The following is a 23,305-nucleotide window of genomic DNA, read 5'->3' on the forward strand; positions in this document are numbered from 1 at the left end:
TGTAACGAGAAGGCCTTCGTTGTGCTCATAAATATTGAATCACAGAATGGCCATATAGACGATTTCATGCTGCCGATACCAGTAAGTACCCTTTCTGTAACAGGGATGTCTGGATTCAAGGTGAGCAAATACTGTATGAGCATAAGATGGGTTCTGTTATTGGGTGTCCTTTTTCTCTTTTTCTTTCTTTCTTTCTTTTTTTTCTTTTTCGCTTTTTGTGATCAATTCCATCATGCCTCGTGCGCATTCTGTGTTGGAAGCAGCTGCCGCCAAAACTGCCTCTGAGATATCAAAACCAATCAACCCTGCTTGTCGGCAGGAATTATGTGTATGGTAGAACACGGGCAAGCTGTGGAAATTATGGCTTTCTTATGACGGTCCTGACACCTAGATTGGACAGAGCAAATACCACCCCTAGGATGTATACAACTACAACCACAAAGGAATCTCGATATCCATTATTCAGGCCACCGGTACGCCAATTAAGTGAGAAAAACGTTCTATTTCACAAATAGTAATGAGTCCATTGGGAGGTGAACTCTTCATATATGTGTAACAATGTCTCCGGGACCAACACCGTGGTGGATTACCATAACTCGCAAATTCTGTTAGTGTCTCGGTTTCCCTCCTTGAAGATCTGGTTCTGATACGTACTTTTGCTTAAATGGGTTGAGAGTACACCTACCCAATGGAATGCAGGTGGGAATTGCGTTTGCTGAAAGGGTTGCGTAGCCATACAGACCTGTTCAGGATCATTACACAGCCACCATTTGGGTTGATGGCATTCCGCCTCCTGAACACAATCATGAACCCAATTCTGATTCCCTGGCCAGGAAGGTCTTTATAGCCATATATTCACAAGGTGGCTTTCTTTCAATATCGACAGTGGTAGACGTATCTATGCTATTCATACCTCCAATGCCAATCGGGCAGCGCGTGTGGAGCATGTAGAAAAGCCTTTTGATTATTGGTCAGATTAGCAGAAAGGTTTCCTATGTCTAAATAGATAGTCTATTAACTCTCATCAACATAGGGATATGATTCCGTCGATCTGACCATTTCAAATTAAATACGGAAATTTAGCTTATGATATCCAACTTGTACGTCATATTACTACTTCTGAAATATGATATAATATAAACTGCCCGCGTAGAACGTCGTCTATCCGTTACTATCGCTTCCCCTCCATACATGGCCCGTGTTGTGGATTAACCTACGTGTTGACCAGATAGGTCTTTTAAAGTCTCTGGAGCCGATATTCCGCTTTCTTTGCTAGAAACCGAGTGATGATCATCGGTATTCAACCTCCACATCCCGACGCATTAGTGTCTCCCCGCAGTCTTGGCTGCGCTGCCAGAGTGATTCCACCCTATCCCCAGAGGCCCTAAATGTACCCCGCAATGAGTCTTAGTCTATATCGAAGTATTGGCTTACCGTCAGCCAATCCGGTGAGCGATGAGCGGGTAATGACCTCAAGATGTCAATCGCCGACATATATCAATAGCCGTCGAGTACGTCAGGATGCTATTTAAATGACCTCTGTATCTGGATCTGGTATGTGAGTCTATGATAGACGACCTCAGGGGTGCTTGGTTATACAGAGTCTATCCGCCATGCAGGTTCTCAAAGCTCTAGGATTTCTTTCCTTTATTTCGCTTGCCTTGTCTGTCCCAACAAACACACATACCCATGATCGGCGCGATGGCCTGGCTAGCGGAAACTATTCCCAGGCCATGCTCAAGCCCCAGCAGACGGTGACCCGAGAGCTCATGTCGCTTGATGGACTATGGAAATTTGCCCTGGGGTCTGATGACAACAGTCCACAACCGTGGACAGGCCCACTAAAAACCAACCTTGAATGTCCGGTCCCAGCGTCCTACAATGACATCTTTGTGGACAGCAAGATCCACAATCACGTCGGGTGGGTCTACTACCAGCGCGACGTGATTGTGCCCAAGGGCTGGTCCGAAGAACGGTATTTGGTGCGCAGCGAGGCTGCAACACATCACGGCCGGATCTACGTCAATGACCATCTAGTGGCGGAGCATGTGGGCGGATACACACCATTTGAGGCGGATATCACCGACCTTGTTTCTGCCGGAGCGCAATTCCGCCTGACAATTGCCGTCAACAACGAACTGACGTACCAGACAATCCCGCCTGGGAAAGTGGAAGTTCTTGAGGCGACGGGTAAAAAGGTACAGACATATCAGCATGACTTTTATAACTATGCCGGTCTGGCTCGGTCGGTGTGGTTGTATTCCGTGCCACCGCAGCACATCCAGGATATCACGGTTCGGACGGATGTTCAAGGCACCACCGGTGTGATTGACTACAGTGTTGTGGCCAGTATATCAAGTGGAACGATCCAAATCGATGTCCTAGATGAAGATGGCACCACTGTAGCAACAACGTCCGGGTTGAATGGAACCATCCAGATACCATCCGTCCACCTCTGGCAGCCCGGGGCCGCGTATCTCTACCAATTCCACGCCAGCATCGTAGACTCTTCCAACAAAACTATTGATACATACCAACTAGCAACGGGTATCCGCACGGTGAAGGTTCAGGGCACGCAGTTCCTCATCAATGACAAGCCCTTCTACTTCACCGGGTTCGGCAAACACGAGGACACTGCTATCCGCGGCAAAGGTCACGACCAGGCCTACATGGTGCACGACTTCCAACTCCTACACTGGATGGGAGCCAACTCGTTCCGCACCTCACACTACCCATACGCGGAGGAGATTATGGAATATGCAGATCGACAGGGCATCGTTGTGATCGATGAAACACCCGCCGTGGGTCTAGCATTCTCCATCGGAGCAGGTGCCCAAACATCCAACCCACCAGCGACATTCAGCCCAGACCGCATCAACAACAAGACGCGCGAAGCACACGCCCAAGCTATCCGTGAGCTTATCCACCGCGATAAGAACCACCCCAGCGTAGTAATGTGGTCTATCGCTAACGAGCCCGCTTCGAACGAGGACGGCGCTCGCGAATATTTCGCTCCTCTGCCGAAGCTGGCTCGTCAGTTGGACCCGACGCGGCCTGTTACCTTTGCCAACGTGGGTCTTGCTACCTACCAGGCAGACCGTATCTCAGACCTCTTTGACGTTCTGTGTCTAAACCGATATTTTGGTTGGTACACCCAAACCGGCCAGCTCGACGAGGCCGAAGCCGCACTAGTGCAGGAGCTCGACGGATGGACCGAGAAATACGACAAACCGATTGTGATGACGGAGTATGGAGCAGACACAGTGGCGGGCTTGCACTCGGTCCTGCCAGTTCTGTGGAGCGAGGAGTTTCAAGTGGGGATCCTGGATATGTATCATCGAGTCTTTGATCGGTTCGATGCTATGGCAGGTGAACATGTCTGGAATTTTGCGGACTTTCAAACCGCTGCGGGGGTTAGTCGTGTTGATGGAAATAAGAAGGGTGTTTTTACTAGGGATCGGAGGCCAAAGGCAGCTGCTCATTTATTGAGGGAGAGGTGGATGAAGGTCGTAAACGGGACGGACGGCTGAGGGAGGAACTTTCTACGAGAACCTCATGGGACTGAGAACCTGAGAACCAGCGAGGTTTGTATGTATGTACATACATAGATCTCAGACTCTAGGAAATATGCCTATCGTCCACATCCGAATCAACAGATACAAAAAACAATCGGATACCGTGTCTTACCGCGATTCCCCATGTTGTATCTTGACGATATGTCTCTTTAGGTCTCAATCGTTTACACGTAGCCATCTTCCATAAGGATTCAAAACAGTCCCATGATCAGCAAACCTGATATTCTGATGGTTAATACTCGTGCTTACCGCACCTCATTCTATACAAGTAATTGTTCTAGACCCATCTAGCACAGCCTCAATCAAAGGCGGACACAGAGGGCAGAAAACGATATGATAGAATATCGTAGAATGTCTCTCCACCTTCATGAGTACCATCCCCACCATCGAAAACATATCCCCGCCATGTCCAACTCCTTAGTCGTCCTCCCCCGCCCCGGGGCGGCGCCATCCAGCAACGCAGCACAGCCCATCCCAGCCCCATCGGAAGCCGCCTTTGTCGCAACTTTCGGCAATCGGCTTCCATCGGCATCATATTTACAAACACCCCACGCCAAAGCAGCATACTACGAGCTACCACCCTCATTTCCCGCTGCCACAGATGAGAAAAAGCTCGTATCCCGGGTGCTACTTGTCCATGGCGTGCAGACGCCCGCAATTGGCCTGCAGCCTTTAGCCAGCGCACTGTCATCGCGTTTCCCATCGGCTCACTGTGTCCTAGTTGACCTGTGGGGCCACGGACTTACGGAAACACCGTTTGTGGCGCACGACCCGGCTCTTTTCCATGGACTATTGGAGAACTTAATGGTGCACCTCGGATGGCCTGATGCCCATTTCATTGGCTATTCGTTTGGCGGCTCCACGACGGCAAGTTTCGCGGCGGCGCACCCCCAACGCGTGGCATCGATGGTTTTGGTTGCGCCGGCAGGTCTGCGCCGCACCGCAGGGCTGGATGGGGTACAGAAATCTTACCTGCGTGGTGGGGAGGGGGTGGAAGAAGCGGCGCGAGATTGGATCTTGGAAGTGCTGGAAGGCGGCCGGTTAGTTGTGCCTTCAGATTGGAAGGAGAGGGTTGCACGAGGTGAAGTTGTGGCAGAGGCTGTGAGAAACTGGGAAATGAAAGAACATCCAGGGCATGCCGCTAGCGTCGTCGCCATATTTAGAGATGGTGGTGTTTTTGATAAACATGCCGAATTTGCGAAAGCGGCAACGACGGGGATTCAGTCTCTATGTGTCTGGGCGAATTGGATGACTTGTGTAGCGTGCAAGATTTGCATGAGCTTGGAATGCAGAATGTCGAGGTTGTGCAGCAGGTAGGCCATGGAGTGGTTAGGGAAAGGGTACCGGAGGTCGCGGGGTTTATTCAGCAGTTCTGGAATAGACTCCAGGAGTAAGATGTACTCCCGTATAGTCATTTTTGTTCAGATCAGTTCATTGATACTGGCGGTAAACAGGGCTAGATAATGGGACCTCATATTGTTGTGATATCTTCATCTTTCATAGGATAGGTTAGCTCAATGGTGCTTGTTGACTGTAAACTTAGCAGGATGAAGAACTGTCCAAAATATTCTAAGGGACAATATTCAAGCTTTGCTTTATTCCTCAATTCAATATAATAATTGGCCATAATCACCGATTCTGCTATGGATGGATGTCAGCAATCGCATATCTCCTCACGGACAGCGGATAGGGGCGATGTTAACGTCCGAAACGAACTCTTTGGATCTAAATGCAGATATTCGACATGCAACTGTGATCAGATAGTGGCTCTTACAATTTAACCGAGTCCATTTAGCCCTCCTAGGGCCGAGTCATGATAACGCCTTCCCGGAACATGCCGTCTCCATCCATTCCTGACTAGTCTGACTGTAAACAATCCCTCTAGAAGATATCCTCCGATGACTAAATGGAAAGGGGCGTGGCCCAAAATTTTGAGCAACCTGACTCAGGAACTCCTGTTGCTCTCTTTCCTAGTTCAAGCCGCTTCCTGCCACGAGAAAAACCTCTAAAAAAAACACGAATACGAATACGAGATACATGTGAAAATTATATAAACTTGGGGGACACGGTAGTATTCTCCTCAACTGTTGGTTTAGGAGGGGAAATGTATGCTGTGATAATGTAATCCGTTACCATCTAACCCCAAAAACCGCGTAAGTGGCCATGAAGGGTTCTTCCATCTAAGTGTAGGCCCTGGTGGAGATGACTCTAGATACAGTGGAGACCACCCCTGTCTCGGGGATTTCACTAGAGGTTACGGGGAATTCTTCCGTATAGCATGCCATAAACTTGGAAGCTAGTCTCAGATATCAGGGATGGATAGGCAACCTTCTTTACGACTTGCCCCAATGAATTTAGTTACAACGTATCAGATTAACGGGATGACGTTTTCCACTACGGTCCGTACAACAACTTCCGTAACGGGACTGGGCTTTGCGGATAATATAATGGTGAGATTGGTTCGTCACTATGCGAGGCTCCGTTTAATTTATATTTAATGAACTATGCGTGCTTAGGTGAACCTAACCTCTGGAGCCGGGAATATACAGTCGTGATATGCCATGCATTCTATTGATTTGCATCTCTATGTTCATATCCTCGGCAGACGTGGCATTAAAATTCAGAATGTGTCCAACACTCATCTCAGGTAGCTAGTCGGTGGGTATTCGAAAGTACAGAAAGAAGATTTATAGGGCCTGACCCTGACTGAACCCTGTTATCGCTCGGCACCGGGACCGATCGGCACCACTAGTGTTTTGAGTTGATGATAACCCTAACAGCTAGTTTCTCTCACGCCACGGTTCTTGTTCCATCTTGCTGGAATTCCACTGGTCTATCCACCTAGTCCTATAATACTATACATAGGCTATATGAGGCTGTGTTCTGGAAGAAAGTTTCGAGAATAGGTGCCCGCCGTTATTCCAAGATTTGCAGTACCCTCCTTGACCTTGTTGAATTCTGTTTCCCCGTTGACCTCCTTTTCCCGGCCATGGCCCGTTGCTAGAGAAATATCGTCTTATCGTTAATCCGTGTCAATATGGTTTTAATCATGCCGTTTACTGATTAAGTGTAGTTGTAATAGGAAGCCGGAGGAGCCGGAATGTGGAGAAACAGTTATAGAGGAAGCGCATCCACATCCGTGCCCTGAGCTTCGTTAGCTCTCAACCGAACCATTCTAACACGGTATCCGAGCCCTTGGTGCTTGCTTTTAGATCCACAGATGCTCCCATGTTGGGTAAAGAGATGGAGATGGCTGTTATCGCCCCTTACAGATACGGACAGGGTTGTTCTAGCAAGAGTCGACTAGTGGAGAAACGGTGGAAGGTCGGAGATCGGATCGGAGAATTAAAGCTTCTGGGTTTCCAGGAACTGAATGATCCCTACTCTTGGCTTCTTTAGGGACGGAGGTTTAGAACTGTAAACTGTCTCATCCTTCATCCCATGGACCCACCCGCTCCCTAATTTCCCTCTCCATTGTCACCGCGTTATCCTCTACTTTGCTTCTGGTCTAGGAATATTGGGCGAGGTTTAAAAGGCTGCCATTGCTCAGATATCGTTCCTCAAATCAGCAAGATTTGAATACCCTCTTACTCGCCATGAAGCTCTTGTCAGTCACTATCGCTGCCCTCTTGGGCCTTTCCCAGCTCGGCATCGCTCAAAAGGTTTCCGGCGCCGCCCAAGGCTTCGCTTCTGGCGTGACCGGTGGTGGTAACGCGGCACCCCAGACCCCGAAAGACATCAACGAACTCAAGAAGTTGCTCGCCGATCCCTCCCCTCGTGTGATTGTCCTTGACAAGTTATACGACTACACTGGAACGGAGGGTACGTCCAAGGGAACCGTGTGTGCCAACTGGGGTGAGGGCGCAAAATGCCAGAAGATTATCCAGGACGACTGCGGCAAGGCTGCCAAATCCACAGGAACCTGGGACACTGCTGCTAAGACCCCCATCGACGTCGCCTCACACAAGACTATTATCGGCGTGGGTAACAAGGGTGTTATCAAGGGCAAGGGTCTGAGATTCCGTGGTGGCGCTACCAACATCATCGTCCAGAACATCCAGATCACTGACCTGAACCCTCAGTATGTGTGGGGTGGAGATGCTATCTCTTTCGATGGCGCTGATCTCATCTGGGTTGACCATGTTACGGTATGTTCATCGTCCTCTCTTATAGCTAAGTGCTAATAGCAGGTAGACCGCTCGTATTGGACGTCAGCACTACGTCTTCGGCTTCAACACCAGCAAGCGTGTGACTCTCTCCAACAACTTTATCAACGGTGACAGCCCCTTCTCGGCCGGATGCAACGGATACCACTACTGGACCTTCGAGATGGTTGGCAAGGGAGACCAGATCACTCTTCAGAACAACCACATTTACCACACCTCTGGCCGCAGTCCTGCCCTGAGTGGAGGCACCCTCCTGCACGCTGTGAACAATGTCTGGGACGGTAACACTGGCCACGCTCTCGAGGGAGGTGAGGCCACTGCCAGAGGTATCTTTGAGGGCAACGTTTTCACCGATGTCAAGGGCATTGTCGCCGACTTCAAGGGCAGGGCTTTCTTCTCCCCTGATGCCAACTCCAACAAGCAGTGCAGCTCTGCCCTTGGCCGCGCCTGTGAAGTCAATGCTCTCACCAACTCCGGCACTCTTCCTCCTCTCAAGGACACTTCATTCTTTGGTGACTTCAAGGGCCTCAAGATTGCCCCTGCTACCCCGGCTTCTCAAGCCGCGGCTAATGTCCCCAAGAACGCTGGTGCGGGCAAGATCTAATCTTTTCTTCCTGTACCTATGACTACACATCCTTGTATTTTCGTGTATATTACCTTTCTCTGCACTACCAGTGCCTGTGCATAGTCTTCATTCTGTGATTAACATAGTTTAGTTCTAGAAGGATTCAAGTTGAATGATTCTCTTCGGAGCAGGTTGGATCGAGAGTGCGTATTATATATTTAGGGGTTTTGCCGCAGGTAGAAGGAATTACCAACATAGTTCGTAGTCTCTTCGATTTCAGCATGACTATGAGAAGGGCTACTGTACTTTTTACATGGAAAGACAATTACAAAGATGTAGTACCAATTCATTAGTCATACCAGTCAAGAGGTAAGAGTGCGTCTCACATGATAGAGTAACCATCACAGCCCCATTAGTCCCTATGGTAGAATAGCTCACCCCATTGTTCAAATATAGAGAATAAACAGTTCTTTGTATATATCGCGAAGAATCAAGTGAGTGCTGAGATATACGAGGTGAACCAAGGCGAACGTGACAGTGCTGGACGCTGCAAACAGTTGCAGATAGAATACAAACTAAGAATGTCAAAGTCATACTGCCGTATTTCTGGTCCTATTAATTAACAAACCACAAGTCCATCATAAACTTGGGTGGATTATATTTTCCGTCTTTGGTGTTGATAATCGTGTCCATGCCATCCAAAATCAACCCACCGGTATCCGCGGGATATCTGACAACCTTGCTTGCTTCGTGTGTAGGATCTCAGACTGGGCATGATATGGATCGTAGATAGTGGTGGGAGATGCAACTTCCAGGTCTAGTGATGGATGTCGATGACATGGATTGGAGGGCCACATAATCGCGACACTCGACTCGCTGGTCACCGCGCTATGTCGATTTTGCGAACGGCTTCGAAGAATGGAGCGAAAGGTGGGGATGTAGACTGCGATAATGTTGACGAACATTTCTCGCATGCCCCAGCTAATATGGAGACCTCATATCAGACTTATATAACCCTGACAAAGTTGACATGGCAGGGAGCACAGTCACCCACCGATTCCAGTTGAGCTGGCCTGGTTTTGACAGCGTAATTGAGATTCTCACGATTCTGTACAGCTTGAGTTGTCAGACATATCGTATCTTTCATCTTAAAACGTTGTGTGGCTTCTATGTGCTTACGCAGTGATAAGGACGACTGTTCCCGCGCTAAGGAAGCAGAGAATCTTCAATTTTCTTGGCTCGTTAGAAGTTTGATCTCGTTCACCGCATATTCATGGTCATGAAAGTATGAGGAACTCACTTTGATCTGGAGACTTGGAGCCTCGCCAATAAAATAATTGGTAGTGCGATAATCTAATCAAGGTCAATACTGAGATTCCTCGTAGCCATCCTCTACGTACCCCAGAGTCTGTGCTTCATTCATACCTAGGTTAGCTTGATGCGCACAATAATGGGAGGCAGAGGCCTTACAAAACGTTGGACACTGCTAACGCAATGAAGATATTCGGTGGCTGTATACAATTGATGGGAGGTAACGGCTTGATTTCCCAGAATCGTCTAAACGGAATGCACGCAAGGGACATACTAAGTATGATCCCAATATAGGTTAGCAGACAGATGACTGCAAGAAGTAAGACTAAGAGGCGATGTCGCCCAAGTCCACTCGTCAAGCGCCAATACAGTAGCAGTAAACTGGCTTTCAAGAGCCAGAGAACTGTCGGATAGGAGTATGCTAAGACGAGCTCCCATTTAGTTCCAATAATGAGACGGCGCGCCTCTTCGTCGGTTAAGGCATTGATCTCGGCCTGAGTGAAGTCCACCTTGTTTCCATAGATATACACGAGATAGCAGCCGGCCGCACATACAGCATAGAAGGCAGGAATCAAAAGAGAGACCCAGTCCTCGGCTGCTGGCCGATGGAGACCTTGTAACCAGCACCGCAGCCCAATACCAGACAATAGAATGAATTCCCCGACGCCAAAAAGGGTCCATAGCTCCGGAACCCACTGTGGTCGGAGAGGTTACTGTGTGGTACCGTAAGACAGAACAGACGAACGTACCGTATCATCTCGCAGCAAGCCCATTAGGGATGAGGTTGATCGACAAGGCCACGATAAAAGGATTAGAGACCGTCCTTGAAACGCAATTACTTCTATTGAAAGACTGCTAAGACGACAATAATACCGTCCGCTATTGAAGGACTTCTACAGGAGCTTGGCTCATACCACTACTTATACCCCCATTCGTATTGGCCTGTCTGTCGCTCTTCCCGACGATGTAATAAGATGTGGGTATGATAGGTGGCCTAACAACAATTCTAGGTGATCTTATTCCTCGATTCAAATAAGCAGCTACCAGAAATACTTGATAACCAATATGCAGGACGGGCTCTGGGCGTCGGGCTTAGGTCTGTTGCCAAAATGAGGAAGCAGGATTGACATCATGAATGCACGGCACAGTACCGGCGCGGCAACTCCGATGGTATCCATGTAAGCTAAGCATCGTTGTTCCAGATTCTGTAGTCATGGCCATGAAGCATGTGGCCATTACGAACCATGGAACGAGCAGCGGTGCTTCACAAGACGGTCGCGGCTCATTCGCTCGCACGCGTATGGCTCCAATGCTGGGCCTTGACTAGTGAGAAATTACGATTCAAAGCCCTATGAGGATAAATGGAAACCTTACCACAAAATAATACATACGAAGTATCAAGCCACAACAGGCGATATGGTGCGAAACCAGCGCATTTTAATCATGGAAGTTGGGACAAGGGAAGACGACAACGCGAGACTTATCAGATAAGTACATGAACGACATATTTCCACACTAGCAAGACATCCGATACATGGCAGATAAATCATACCTTCATCAGGCAAGGTGGGACGGAAACATACTATCACACATGGACACTTACTACGGGGATCGCGGAATAAATGATTGTACTTCTCACCAGAATCCTTCAACTTACCGGATTGAGCCCTGCATCCTGGTGGATTCTGTCCTTCCCACGCCTCGAGCCGCCATGCTCTAGAAACTGTCAAACAGAACCTTTTTGTCTAGTTCATCATTAGCTAACGCTCGAATGTTCATCTACATGGGCAAGAACTGACTGCAAGGAAATGGAGTCCACTCCGTCCCGTCCTCTGGCAAGTAGACCTTGAACGCCCCATTGACCAATTTGCTCTTCATCGCACCAGCCGAACCAGGAGCACGCCTAAGGCCCTCCACTCGTGCGAAGACCGAAAGCATAGCGGCTGCCGCAACAGTCACAATCTCACGCCCAAGGCATGAATGTGGCCCCCATCCGTGGTGGATGTACAGGTCATCAGGACGGTCAAGTTTGACAGCTTCAGGGTCGGGGAACTTGATTGGATCTCGACCAGCTGAGACAAAATCGGCCAATATGGTGTCCCCTTCCTTGATTGGGACATTTCGCAGCCCGTCGTTGATGATTGTGTCGTTGGCTGCGTACCGAAGGACACCAAAGGCGGGGGTTGATAAACGGAATCTGTTCACGTTAGCAATGCTGGAATGGATTTGTTCCCTTGAACGTGGTGAGTCGAGCATACCCCTCGAGGGCATATTTTTTCAACTGTTCAAAAGAGTCTTTGTCGTCAGAGCGAGCGGCTTTCTGAATGTCAGGCCAATATTTGTAATATGTATCCGACAAATAGAGGTCAATCAGTTGAGCCCACTAAAAATAATTAGAAGTGAGTCTTGTATGTTCCGGGACTAAACATACACCTTGAGCTTGAGTAGCACATGCAGCTGCAGCAGTTGGGATGACGGTCCAGATCACCTCATCGGCAGACTGTCCACCACTAGAAAGTCTAGCATTGAGCTCTGGTCCATAGTCGGCTAATGGGCACTTCTTTGTGCCGGAACTGTGGTTGCCTAAAATATTGCGTGCAATGGTGAAATGCTGTTTGTTCAAGCTGGCTACATGCTTTTGCATAACTTTCCCCAGCCGCTCGGACGACCGAGACGCACTGATGCGATGCTTGAACGACTGAGCCGGGTCGACGTCAAGGAAGACATAGCCAAACAACTCTGAAAGTGCGGTATACAGCTCTCTTTCTGTGTAGGCATCTGTCGTATCATTGTTCTCGGAAGTTTGCAGAGGAATTCCGAAGAACTCCGCCGTAAATTTAGTATGAGCGAGGTTTCCGATACTAGGGGGAGTTGGTCAACGCCGTTTGGACTAATGCGCTAGGGCTACTTACTCTCGCACTATATCGAGCTGGTATGTTGAACCAAGTTTACGGCTATGCTGGTGTAGGAGGTCCATTGTCACATTTTCGTAAAATTTCCTGACCTCCTCAAGGCCATCGGTTGGCTTATATAAACAATCCTTCACGAATACCCTCTGCTTCGCATTGGCTGGGGAGTCGCCGCTTAGCATATAATCGTGTTGCGTAAGCTGGAATGTATGTGGGCCCCCTTTCAAGATATCAGCATCAGAGTTCAGGGTTACAAGCCATGAGAGGGTAACTAACAAGGGACGCGAAAAGCTTTCTGGTCATTTAGAACCTGTGTTACTCCCTGCCATGAAGCCACAACAGTCGGCTGGCTTTCATATTTTGGCCTATCAAACTCCAGACCAGCGGCAGTTTTGGACCTTTCAAAGACCTTCCTGTTTTGCTCCGGAGTTGTGAAAGGGTACAAGGTATACACACTGTTCGGAGTGTACCACCCGGGGAAGGCTCGCAACAGGAGCTTGTACATCAGACCTCCTCCTGCTACGGAGAAGTCTGGGACTGTGTTCGCAAACCTGTGAAATTAGGTGAGAGTGGATCTTTGCGTAGTTGATATCTCCCTTTCCTCTGACGTTCATAATATTGAGATCATGGATGGAAACATACCCAAAGTTCGTTAGATTCACTGGACTGTAATCAACAGTGTAGAAGCGGTCACCGCGGACCAGCGTATTAGCATCTGCTAATATTGTAGCTGAAATAGTGAAGTTCGGGCATAGTCCGGACCCGGGAAAGCATGGCTTCTTCGCTTCCTCTGCCTGTATACCGACATAAAGCTCGATATTATCCGGATGCCCGTAGAGTGCCTCCACTATAGCCTAGTTAGTGTTGATTAAATACAACATTTAGCTACGCTACCTACACGCCTCCCAGACAGCGGGATCGGAGTTGACCTCCTCTGAAAGTGTCATTAGCCAGAAGAATGCCAAAAGGATTCACCGTGTCTTACCGAACGTTGAATATGTTTTCAATTTGAAGAAACGTCGAAATTCGTTCAAGCTGGCTAATCCCCACTCCCGGCCTTGCTGGATGCCAAGCATCTCTATAGCCTTCATTGCCCGCGGGATGTTATTGGCGCCGAATGCACCTGCGGAATAGTTAGTGTTTGAAGCTCGCACGAGTAAAAGGGAAGATAGCGCACCCGCGACAGACTCAGTCGCAGTCTGCAGAATATTCGCGAGATCTGCATCCCTAAAGCTGCCGTCCTGTTGTCGTTGCAGGCCGTTGAATGTCCAGTGAGCGGGATCTGGGTCAATCCCCTCTAACCACCTGCGCAGGCCGCCAACGAACTCCTCAACGGACAAACCACCTAAAGCCATTTCACCACCCCAGGGTCAGAGATATCTCATTAGATTCTGCTAGGGGCACCTGCATACCTGGATCCACTTCTGTGCCAAACACGTTTTGCATGAACCCATGTGCCCAGGCTTCATCCTGGTTGCTGATGGCGGCATGCCATCTGTAGATCATGTTGAACTCCGCACTAACTTGGTTTCCAACACCCCTGGGGATGGTTGGTGAGTTCAGAGGAGTTATTTCCATCCGCGGGTCGAGCCTCCAGTCCGAGTCTACCGGGTTGGTGTTCAGGTTCAATATGGTCCTCAGATAATCGCCAAGTATAATATTCACATATAGACCACAAGTGACCCTGCACGTAGTCAGACTATAGACGTATCTCCTACCCTGAAGCGAAAGGGTTTGGCTTACAGTCTTCCAGTTTGGAATAGATCATTATCCCGCTTTGCCTGGGCCTGGGCGTATGTGGGACTATCTGGTGTCAGTCCGGCTGGCAAGCTAAATCTGCCTCCTTCGTTGATCAGGCTAGCTCCTGGACGATGTAGTTGTGGAATCGATTGAATGCAATGATCAAAGCGCATACTCCAGGAGGCTGGCCGAGTAGTCTTTGTTCCGCGAATGTGTCAGGCTTTAGGAGTCCATCCTGAAATGACCGCACTTGGTTTTGCTGATCTTGGTTGTGGCCGTACAGAGGTCCCAAGTCGAGGTAAGATGAATTCTTCAGTTTTGTCATATCAGCATCATCGGTACGAAAGAGATCTTGTATAGACGTTAGATTCACATGCAGCAGACATCAAATGTTGGTTGATTCGACCGACCGTGAATAATGATCGTCGCAAAATGAAACAGAGTGCTCGATATTCTAGAAGGGTGTTCTTTTAAAGGTCCTTTGCGTGCGAGAATAGCTTATTACAGTTAGCAGACACCTATTCCTAGCCGTAGGATAGAAGCAAACCCACTGTCAAATATCAGAGAGGGATCTTGGAGCACATATGGCCGTGGGTGTTGGGGGGTCACACTCCGAACATAGTGGCTCCCGGCTGCCCCTAGTTGGGGATACAACGGATTCTACGAACGTTAGGCATATCGCTGGGAGAGATATTGGGGCGACGTGTTACATTATTGCTGCCATCTGCGGCGCGGTATTTGTACTCGTCTCCCAACCGTGCTGCAGGAGGATGGTCAAGGCTATTCCACAATGTCTTCACGAATTCTGCCGTGATGCCGTCACGTAGCCTTGAACCATTCGGCAACGATGCGGCAACTTGGATGATCTCCTCGATCTAAATGCAATCAGCGGTGTCATTCATTGAGATAAAGACGGGTCATGAGTCTTCTATCCTACGAGATATTGCCTATCGTCAATAACTCCACCCGCTAGAATCGTCGATCCCAGTCCCTTGAGGACTTGCAGATCCGGGAGGATCCGCCCAACCTGGCTGACTATATCTTGGCGAGTTTCGTTGAGAAGCTTCAGTAAGCTATGGTGGCTATCAGAGGAACCACTGTGGTTCGTTTCGGCTTTGTCTGTCATGGTTAAGAATGGTCTCACGCTGTGGTTATGGGCGTGCCGTTCGATAAACAGAAATCGTGATAAGGGGACACCGAACCATATAATAATGTACCCGCAGCTTCAGCGCAACAGCTATTCTTTCTGTATTGGAAGGCGTATCCATGGATAATGCTGTTCGTCACCTGAGGCAACCCGTCAATAACTCAAGCCTGGGTCGCCGGTTCCAGTAAGAGCTCGACCACATAATCATCTAGCGGTCATCTTACGTGATATTAGGCCAGAAACGTACATTTGTATCATGAATGGGAATCGGAAATACATGAGCGAAAGGGGGAGTAATTGTAATTATTTCATTGGGCAAACCACATAAATATCAGATGGAAGCATTCACATGGGTCAACCAATCTCGGTTGAACCCTAAAGCTAAGGGAATACCGCATGCGTCAATCTCGTGACTTGGGTACAGTCCAGAATTTAGGAGACCCGTTGTACCAAGGCTAACATCAACCTTACGACTAAGCATGAACTATTGTTCTTGAGGCTTTTTCATGGTCCATCGGCATCCTACAGCTGTATACTGACTAGCAAGGGTAGGAACCACAACTATATGGGTTTCCGCCATACACGAATGCGACCCAGTAGGGATGGGTATGGCTGCCTATACTGAGTGACAGAGCTCTCCCTGTGGCATGCTCTAGCTGCTGGAATCAACACGAATATCACGTTCCCCGCCGAATAATTACGATCCAGGGTTAGGTAGTTGGACGACGATGGGAATGTGTGCCCTGAACTAACAGGCAGACTAAACACATAGCTCATGGTGGAATGGTGCGCCATAGCAATTATTGGGGTAACTAGCTTGCAGGCATACTCTATGTCAATTATTACATCAGAAGTGATGAAAGATACGCTTTTTTGATCGGCCGTATATCTCAACTATCTCCCATACTTGAACCCCCTAGGGTTCAGTGCTAAAATGCCCTATACTCTTGGGCTAGATCAAGGGTGTATTCGCCGCACGCGAACCGTTGGGTTTGCTCTGTGTTCTTTCCTGTACATGGTTATTCGACAGAAACAATTATATGACAGGTTGCATTTTGGGAAGCTTCGGGGTACAAGATCACATCCCGGATATATTGCCAAATATCCTTATCCTGATGATTGATTCCTATTCACGCATTCTTGGAGATGACATCTAAATCTCATGCAGGTTGGTAATTTGAGTGTTCGGATTTGGCTTTCACTATTCCAGCAAAATATAGGACTCGTAATCATTCTGCACCACTCCATGGCGATAGAGGATTTTGAGAAGGTTTCATTCCTATCAAAATGACGAGATACCTGGCTCAAACTAACTGGGCTATTGGAGTGGTTCCCTGAGCTGTGCACATTCTTTATCGTGAGAACAGACATTGTTCTAGTACATCAGCACATGCCATTGTAGGGTGAATTAATGGCTTCCTCTGTATTAGGCCTAAATGTCGTACATAAACCATTAGTACTGTCGGTTATGCTGAGGATGCCAGGTCTAAACAACTGAGAAACCTACGTATGACTGAAACGTAACAATTATTTCAAGATGTGGTCTCTGATCGCGTTGCCTGCTCCAGTAATGATTGTGACCTAAACTCGTGAAGCCAGAAGATGGAATATGGTTTCTTGGCATTGAACAGCTTTTGCGCGCTAGATATCATATTACTTAAGAGGATATGTTGGAGCACACACGAATACGAGGCTGGGTGTATTGATCGTCACCCGCCGAGACCAACGGACCTCGCTTCGCGTTAACATGTTCCCATAGAATCTAAGCAGGTCCCTCGTATTAGCCGCTGATCATTGAGATGGTATCATTGTCTGGCATCCACGACTCGTACTAAGTGGCTTGGCTTGAAATATAAGAGCCTCGTTGTTGTACCAGCCCCACCTCAAGTCGGCTCATAAAGTGCGCTGAATTTATACAAAAGCTAGGGGAGCACATATTCTTATCTGTGCACATCGGAGCACTGCGCCTAAAGGTTTGCCTATCATGGCAGAACTAACGGTGGGTTATGTGTCTGGTATCATTGCTGCGGCTGTATTCCTCGGTAGGTACAACCCAATGTTGAAGACCTGACACCCGAGATACTTATATTTTCAAGTGCGCCTGTTCGTTCCTACTGTGATAAGCTTGATAGTGATTGGACATCTGCCGGAGGAGAATTCGATTGTGTCATGGTATTGCGTTTTGCTCCAATTTTAGCGCTGGTGTTGACACAATACTAGGTCTGTAGTCAGCCGGCTGATTCATTCGTCATACTGGCCAACGATACTAGATTCCGATACTGCTGCCAGTACAGGGGTCAGCAGAGCGATCAAAGCTTGTACATGGCTACAGCTCGGTGCCCTTGGACTTGTTGCAGTGGCTGGAATTGTAACCCCTTTAGGTCTATACGATGTTATTGGCCCTGATGATACCCCGACTAATATCCCATTTCACTATGTCTCTGATACATCTGCCTTTGGAAGAGCCACCCGCTCGAGAGATGGGTACAGATCACTTAGGATCTGTTACGCGGATGACGACCCGAATACCCCGGAGGGATGTCCTGGCGCACCCCCAAATATCAATGACATTGAAGACCCCGCTGAGGCATACTCAATCTGGCCGAGTAGTGTTGATTTATTCACGAGCGGAGATGTACCGCCGACTGTTTCCAGCATATTTGACCTCCAGTGGCGGTCATTTCGGTCAACAACCAGCTTTGGCGTGAATTTCATTTCGAGTGAATACTCTGAAGGGTATTACCGGCAAATCTCGCAGTTAATTATGGAGGAAGGAATCCTAGCGGTTGAGGGATTGATCATTGATACTAAAGCTGGACGTATAGGTTTCCGGAACCATACTATCCCCGTGGACGTGCGTACCGGTGCGAGGTGGACAGAAGACATACTGTTCATCGAGCCCGAAGCACGATGTGTGAGCACTAACCTGACCATCGACTATACTTACAACCCCTCCAGTGAGTCATCAACTACGATTGAGGAGACACGGGACCCAGTCCTGGTTGACCACGGCGGATTCAGTAGCCTGCCCCATACAGTGAATGAGATAGACGCAGGCGATTTCCAGAATAATGTAGCATTGTATGACCGTGCGTACAATGCTGCCTGGAGACACAATATGCTCGTGATGCAGTTCTTCAATGTAACCACCAACGGATCAGATGGACTGGAACCCTTCGCCTATATAAATTCTGATATCGGAAAGACGTTCGATTTGCGCGGCGTATCTGGCAGCTATATTACTCCTCTGGCTGTTCAGACAGACAACAGGTATGCCGGGTTCCTTGAGCTCCCGTTTCCTAACAATTCAGGGGCAGTAACGTCCCTCAGGGATACCCCCGAGGGCCCTAACCCCGTCAACCTGACTGCACTCGATACTTTCGCAGTTGCCACGGAAGCTTGCCACTATCCTTCGATCCAGGATCTGTCCAACCTATCGTTCGTTGGTGTGTCCTGCGGCACTGTTTTCGCAGCCCCCGCGAGGACTGACGGGGACCCGCTCATCCCTGACACAAACAGCACTTGGAGTACTCCGATCTACTCCTGTGCTGCCGCAGCCAAAGCAGCCATACGCACGGTCACATTCAGCTTCAATGGGACAGGAGAGCTGGACAAGCTTACAGTTGAGAAAATAGAGCAGAAGCGCTACACGGGCTCATCCAAACCTCCACTCTGGGGTGTCGAGCGATTAACCAATCACACGATAAGGAATGCACGGCCTCTATGGGGCATTGTCTCGCCTGATGTAGCCACTCATGACGATATCTCATCTGTCCAAAGGGACCATCTCTGGCTTCCTGGCTACCCAGATACGTTCATATCGGACCTCCAGACCGGACAGTCAGACATGCCCGGGAACCGATTTTATATGGATAGGCTGCTATCTCTTTTCGACGTCAAAGATCTGCAGAAATCAACTTCTCGATATACTGGGCTTAACGACCTGGCTCTATATAATAAATGGTTTGAGCTGTCCAAGTCAGCCGCTGGTGTTGAGCAGATGTTGAAACTTATGTGGACCGACATGGCTGCCAATACTGTGGTTGGTACGCGTGGCTGGCATAGCACCCCCACGGCAAGGAATGGAGAGACGCTATCCAAGCGAGATACCGGCGATGTAAATGTACCGGTCCTACTGTGGTCACAAAACATCAAATATAAACTTCCCTACGCCATCCCTGCATTTATACTACTTGCCCTCTGCCTGGCATTGGCAGCGTGGAGCATTTGGCTACTTATTCTGAGACGCATCGGCCTGAAGCAAATGCGAACGTACCTCGCTCGTACCTCGCCGGGTAGGATACTCGGACATGCGCTGCATCCAGATCAAGGGAATATTCTTGCGTCGACAGAGGCCTGGCTTAAGCAGATAGGCTTACGAACAGCCACTCTTCCCGGGCAGAAGGAAGACAGCGAATTGCCATTGCTAGATACGCAAAGGACGCCAACCAATGAACAGGGTGAATCAGATCGAAACTCCAAGTAGAGGTGACATATGCTTTAGCAAAGACATTGGAAGGGAATGAATTATTTAGATGGATTGGACCTGTGATTCCCCTGTCTTCTTTTTTTTCTTCGTCTTTCTTTCTTTGTTTTTCGAGCCATATCCCCCTCGACTAAGGACCAACGCAGCCAGTGGAGAGGCCTCTATGACGGCTATGTATAATGGCATAATATATAGTGAGTATCCTGACTGTAAGCCAACTATATTAGTTGTGCTTGAGACACTGTCCCTAGGACTACCGTACATGATAGCGCGAGAATACCAATCCAACAAAGGGTTTGACTATCTTTCAATAGCAAAATAGCGGGCACATTAGCCGTCTATTTGACTATTTGCTGCACGGTGGGGCTATTGTCGGCATAACCGTCATGCACACCCGGATATCACCTCAACATCATATAAAACGTGTGTGCGTGGGTCTGTCGATTGCGTACTGCCTGACACGGCCATAGCAGGGAATGCGGGGAGGAATGCGGGAATCGGTACCTGGTTTTTGGAGGCGCCCTGAGTAGAGAAGGGCATCATACCAGCAGACAACGACACAGATTCACTGCTTGAAGATACGGGTCGTGTTGACACGATATGCCGATTACGGTGACTGATTTGCTTCTTAGGCAAGAATGGGTGTACATCGTAATCATTGAAGGGCAGAAGAGAGGGGAAGGAGACTACGAGTCGGACAAAGTGGGGTGTTTGACAAGATGCTGGGAGATTATCAGACAATTGGCGTGCTTGGTGTAGAGGGATTGACCAATGTGCAAGGAAAAAGACCTTATCGGCTGGTATAACCTCATTTAAGCGACGTTGACGCAATAACTGAGCAATAATGTCGAGCCTATACCTACCGGGTTTGACTTGTGCTCATAGGGTCGAAACTATGTCGTGATTCAGGTGCATCAGCTTTTCTATTCATGATATGGATTTATCTTTCTTCCTATAAGGCATCTATTTACCATGTGACTGGGGCTCCGCTCCTCCATCCAGCAGTGCGATAACAACCAAAATTAGTAGACCTCTACACTTCTATGGAACAATTAGACCATACGAATATAGCCATTATAATTGTAAAGTCACACCAGTCAATGAATTAAGAAGCAAACCGGAAATCAAGTCTGGGCCAGGTTGTCAGTATTCGAACTACTAAAAATACCCAGTGTACAACTCACCGTTTATTGGTCATGACTGAGTTTTCTTGAAGATACTGCTGCTTCTGTTCGCTAGTAAGGGCATCCCATTTCTCGGCGTTTCGCCTGGCAAGGTCAGCAGCTATTTAAAAAAAGAGCTCATGAGTACCTACTTATTACGCCAATCATAGTATAACTTTGCTCCGATGAAGAGAAAGAAGCTCACAACAGCCAGTGCGATCGTGACTTTATTTCCTTCTTTGTAGTATGGAGCATCGTCGGCTCGGTAGACCTGTATAAGCCAACGTTAGTTCTTAACAACGATACACCAATTTATTGGCGGACGTACGTTAGCAGCGGCAATGCTACCAATTTGCACAGACATATTGTACAATGCAGAAGCTACCGTCCTTGTCCGGACAGACCCGGCATTGCGTGAGGTTAATGCCACCACCACCGGATGAATGCTAGGTCCTCCGACGGTCAAAGTAAGAATGGCAAATCGGGGCCAGGGCATGCTTTTCATCGGGAGCGTCTCGAGTGCGATCAATAGAATCAAATACCAAATCTCTACAGCCGCACCGCAGAGCAAGCGCTGGTTAGTACGCTCTGCAAGCCAAGTGGTCGTGACCATCGTTATGATGCTGACGACAGCGGAAGGAATCACAAGTAAATTGGTTTGGAAAGTGGTGAATCCCTGCTGACGCAGCTGCAAGGTGAGGTAGTTGGCAGCTGGGGTATAGGGGATCATCCAAATCAAACCAAGAGCGTAGATTGGCCACATGTGGTAATCCTTCAATGAGTACCAGAGGAGCTTGGGCGTAACAGCCTGGCGATTGTGCATGGTTCCTTTACTTGGATCGTCGCGAATCACACGATTCACCATAATCTTCTCTTCGCGTTCGTTGAACCATCCGTCTTTCCCTCGAAGTCCGCCTTTGGTCTGCGTCGGGCCCGCGGGCATCCAAAATGCAGCGAGAATGCCAATAATACCGGTGATGAGACCTTCATACGCGAAAAGGTACCTCCAGGACCCGCCACCATTAGAGTCCTTGATATGAAGCAGACCAAATGCTAGAAAGGCGCCAATGATTCCGGTCAGCGTGTATGAAATCCAGAAGCATGTAAGTCGTTTTGGAAGTTCGCTGGACTTGTAGAAAAACGATAAGAAGAGAATTGTATCGGGAATGAAACCACCCTCAAGTAGTCCGAGCAAGGCACGGAGGCCTAGATAAGCTGATTTGGTCTTCAGAAATGCCTGACACGCTGCAACTAAACTCCAGGCCACCATCTGAATAGGGATCCATCGATCGGGGCCCAGTCGCTTGGAAATCAACTGCGAGGGCATTTCGGCGATCAGAAAGCAGACCAAGAAGATAGTTTGCCCGGTGTTGTAGTCATTGCTGGTCATCTTGAGGTCCTTCAACATGGTATCCGAGAGCGCCTGATTGATGTTTCCTCGATCAAGTTGCAGTGCGAAGAATGTAACGCAGGCAAACGTGCAAACGCGCCAATCAATCTATATCTATGAGCCAGGTGGTCGTATCGCAGCAATGGATTGCCCTACCTTTCTGACAATTTTCCTCTCTTCCTCTTCGGTCCATTGAAAATCAGGGTCCCAGCGATGAATGCCCTCATAGCTGTCGATTGGTCGATACAAGCGATGGTCTTCTGTTTCAAAGGTGCTTTTCCCCGGAAGAGGTTGGGTCGGACTTTCCTGGCGCTCTCTGTCTGAATCGTACTTTGTACTGGCCACAGGAGAATCAGTATCTACCTCAATGGTAGAAACTGGCACAGCCTTTGGTTCTTCCCCAGCCATACTTCCTTGATTATGAACAGCTGGTTATACAATGCATGGCCCAAGGCTTTGGAGCTTGATGAGAGGCCTTTATAGCAATCTCCAACCGATAGTGACATACTGCCCTAGAGAATGTCGTGACAGCCCAGCTCGATGAGATAATAGTTAGACGAGGGGAATTTCCTAGCCACGATGGACTGTCTTGTCTTTACCATATTGTTACAGCACGAGCCTGTGTGGCCACTGGCCAGAACCATTCCCCTCTGGAATTTGCTTATCCGACTTACGCACACCAAGACTTGCACCACCCCGCGATTTCACACGCCATCGTAGCGTGTCAATGAGCCAATGGCATCCCCTCGCTTCCAATGAAAACAACCTTTTGAAATACAAATATGCAATCCAGCTGTCGCGATCGAGCTTAAGTTTACTTTTCCCGAGCTTTCGCTATCTACCCTCGGCTCTT

The 23,305-nt window shown here is 48.6% G+C and overlaps 7 protein-coding genes across 7 annotated transcripts; 4 read left to right on the plus strand and 3 right to left on the minus strand.

Annotated features, from left to right (window-relative positions):
- Nucleotides 1–1,613: 1,613 nt before the first annotated feature.
- On the plus strand, nt 1,614–3,530 carry ANOM_002654 (beta-glucuronidase; the record flags this gene model as incomplete). Its single annotated transcript, XM_015547911.1, has 1 exon — nt 1,614–3,530. One exon carries the CDS (start codon nt 1,614–1,616, stop codon nt 3,528–3,530), a length of 1,917 nt encoding a protein of 638 aa, XP_015410249.1.
- Nucleotides 3,531–3,980: 450 nt separating this feature from the next.
- Nucleotides 3,981–4,892, plus strand: ANOM_002655 (alpha/beta fold hydrolase; the record flags this gene model as incomplete). Its single annotated transcript, XM_015547912.1, has 1 exon — nt 3,981–4,892. The coding sequence occupies one exon, from the start codon at nt 3,981–3,983 to the stop codon at nt 4,890–4,892; it is 912 nt and encodes a 303-aa protein (XP_015410250.1).
- Nucleotides 4,893–7,171: 2,279 nt separating this feature from the next.
- On the plus strand, nt 7,172–8,345 carry ANOM_002656 (pectin lyase F; the record flags this gene model as incomplete). Its single annotated transcript, XM_015547913.1, has 2 exons — nt 7,172–7,723; nt 7,770–8,345. 2 exons carry the CDS (start codon nt 7,172–7,174, stop codon nt 8,343–8,345), a joined length of 1,128 nt encoding a protein of 375 aa, XP_015410251.1.
- A 1,427-nt stretch (nt 8,346–9,772) lies between these two features.
- On the minus strand, nt 9,773–10,390 carry ANOM_002657 (uncharacterized protein; the record flags this gene model as incomplete). Its single annotated transcript, XM_015547914.1, has 2 exons — nt 9,773–10,312; nt 10,367–10,390. 2 exons carry the CDS (start codon nt 10,388–10,390, stop codon nt 9,773–9,775), a joined length of 564 nt encoding a protein of 187 aa, XP_015410252.1.
- A 943-nt stretch (nt 10,391–11,333) lies between these two features.
- On the minus strand, nt 11,334–15,392 carry ANOM_002658 (peroxidase/cytochrome P450 family protein; the record flags this gene model as incomplete). Its single annotated transcript, XM_015547915.1, has 17 exons — nt 11,334–11,362; nt 11,417–11,814; nt 11,876–12,000; nt 12,049–12,478; nt 12,530–12,746; nt 12,803–13,077; nt 13,169–13,373; nt 13,425–13,460; nt 13,512–13,649; nt 13,704–13,871; nt 13,939–14,210; nt 14,270–14,313; nt 14,442–14,617; nt 14,677–14,763; nt 14,818–14,926; nt 14,977–15,141; nt 15,204–15,392. 17 exons carry the CDS (start codon nt 15,390–15,392, stop codon nt 11,334–11,336), a joined length of 3,063 nt encoding a protein of 1,020 aa, XP_015410257.1.
- Nucleotides 15,393–17,397: 2,005 nt separating this feature from the next.
- ANOM_002659 (uncharacterized protein) lies at nt 17,398–19,899 on the plus strand (the record flags this gene model as incomplete). The annotated part of the gene is made up of 3 exons (XM_015547916.1): nt 17,398–17,455; nt 17,510–17,585; nt 17,634–19,899. 3 exons carry the CDS (start codon nt 17,398–17,400, stop codon nt 19,897–19,899), a joined length of 2,400 nt encoding a protein of 799 aa, XP_015410258.1.
- Nucleotides 19,900–21,004: 1,105 nt separating this feature from the next.
- ANOM_002660 (transporter) lies at nt 21,005–22,860 on the minus strand (the record flags this gene model as incomplete). The annotated part of the gene is made up of 5 exons (XM_015547917.1): nt 21,005–21,029; nt 21,084–21,167; nt 21,215–21,333; nt 21,391–22,560; nt 22,609–22,860. 5 exons carry the CDS (start codon nt 22,858–22,860, stop codon nt 21,005–21,007), a joined length of 1,650 nt encoding a protein of 549 aa, XP_015410281.1.
- Between the last annotated feature and the right edge of the window lie 445 nt (nt 22,861–23,305).

The sequence above is a fragment of the Aspergillus nomiae genome (genome assembly GCF_001204775.2).
Source record: "Aspergillus nomiae NRRL 13137 chromosome Unknown contig00033, whole genome shotgun sequence".
NCBI lineage: Eukaryota > Fungi > Ascomycota > Eurotiomycetes > Eurotiales > Aspergillaceae > Aspergillus > Aspergillus nomiae.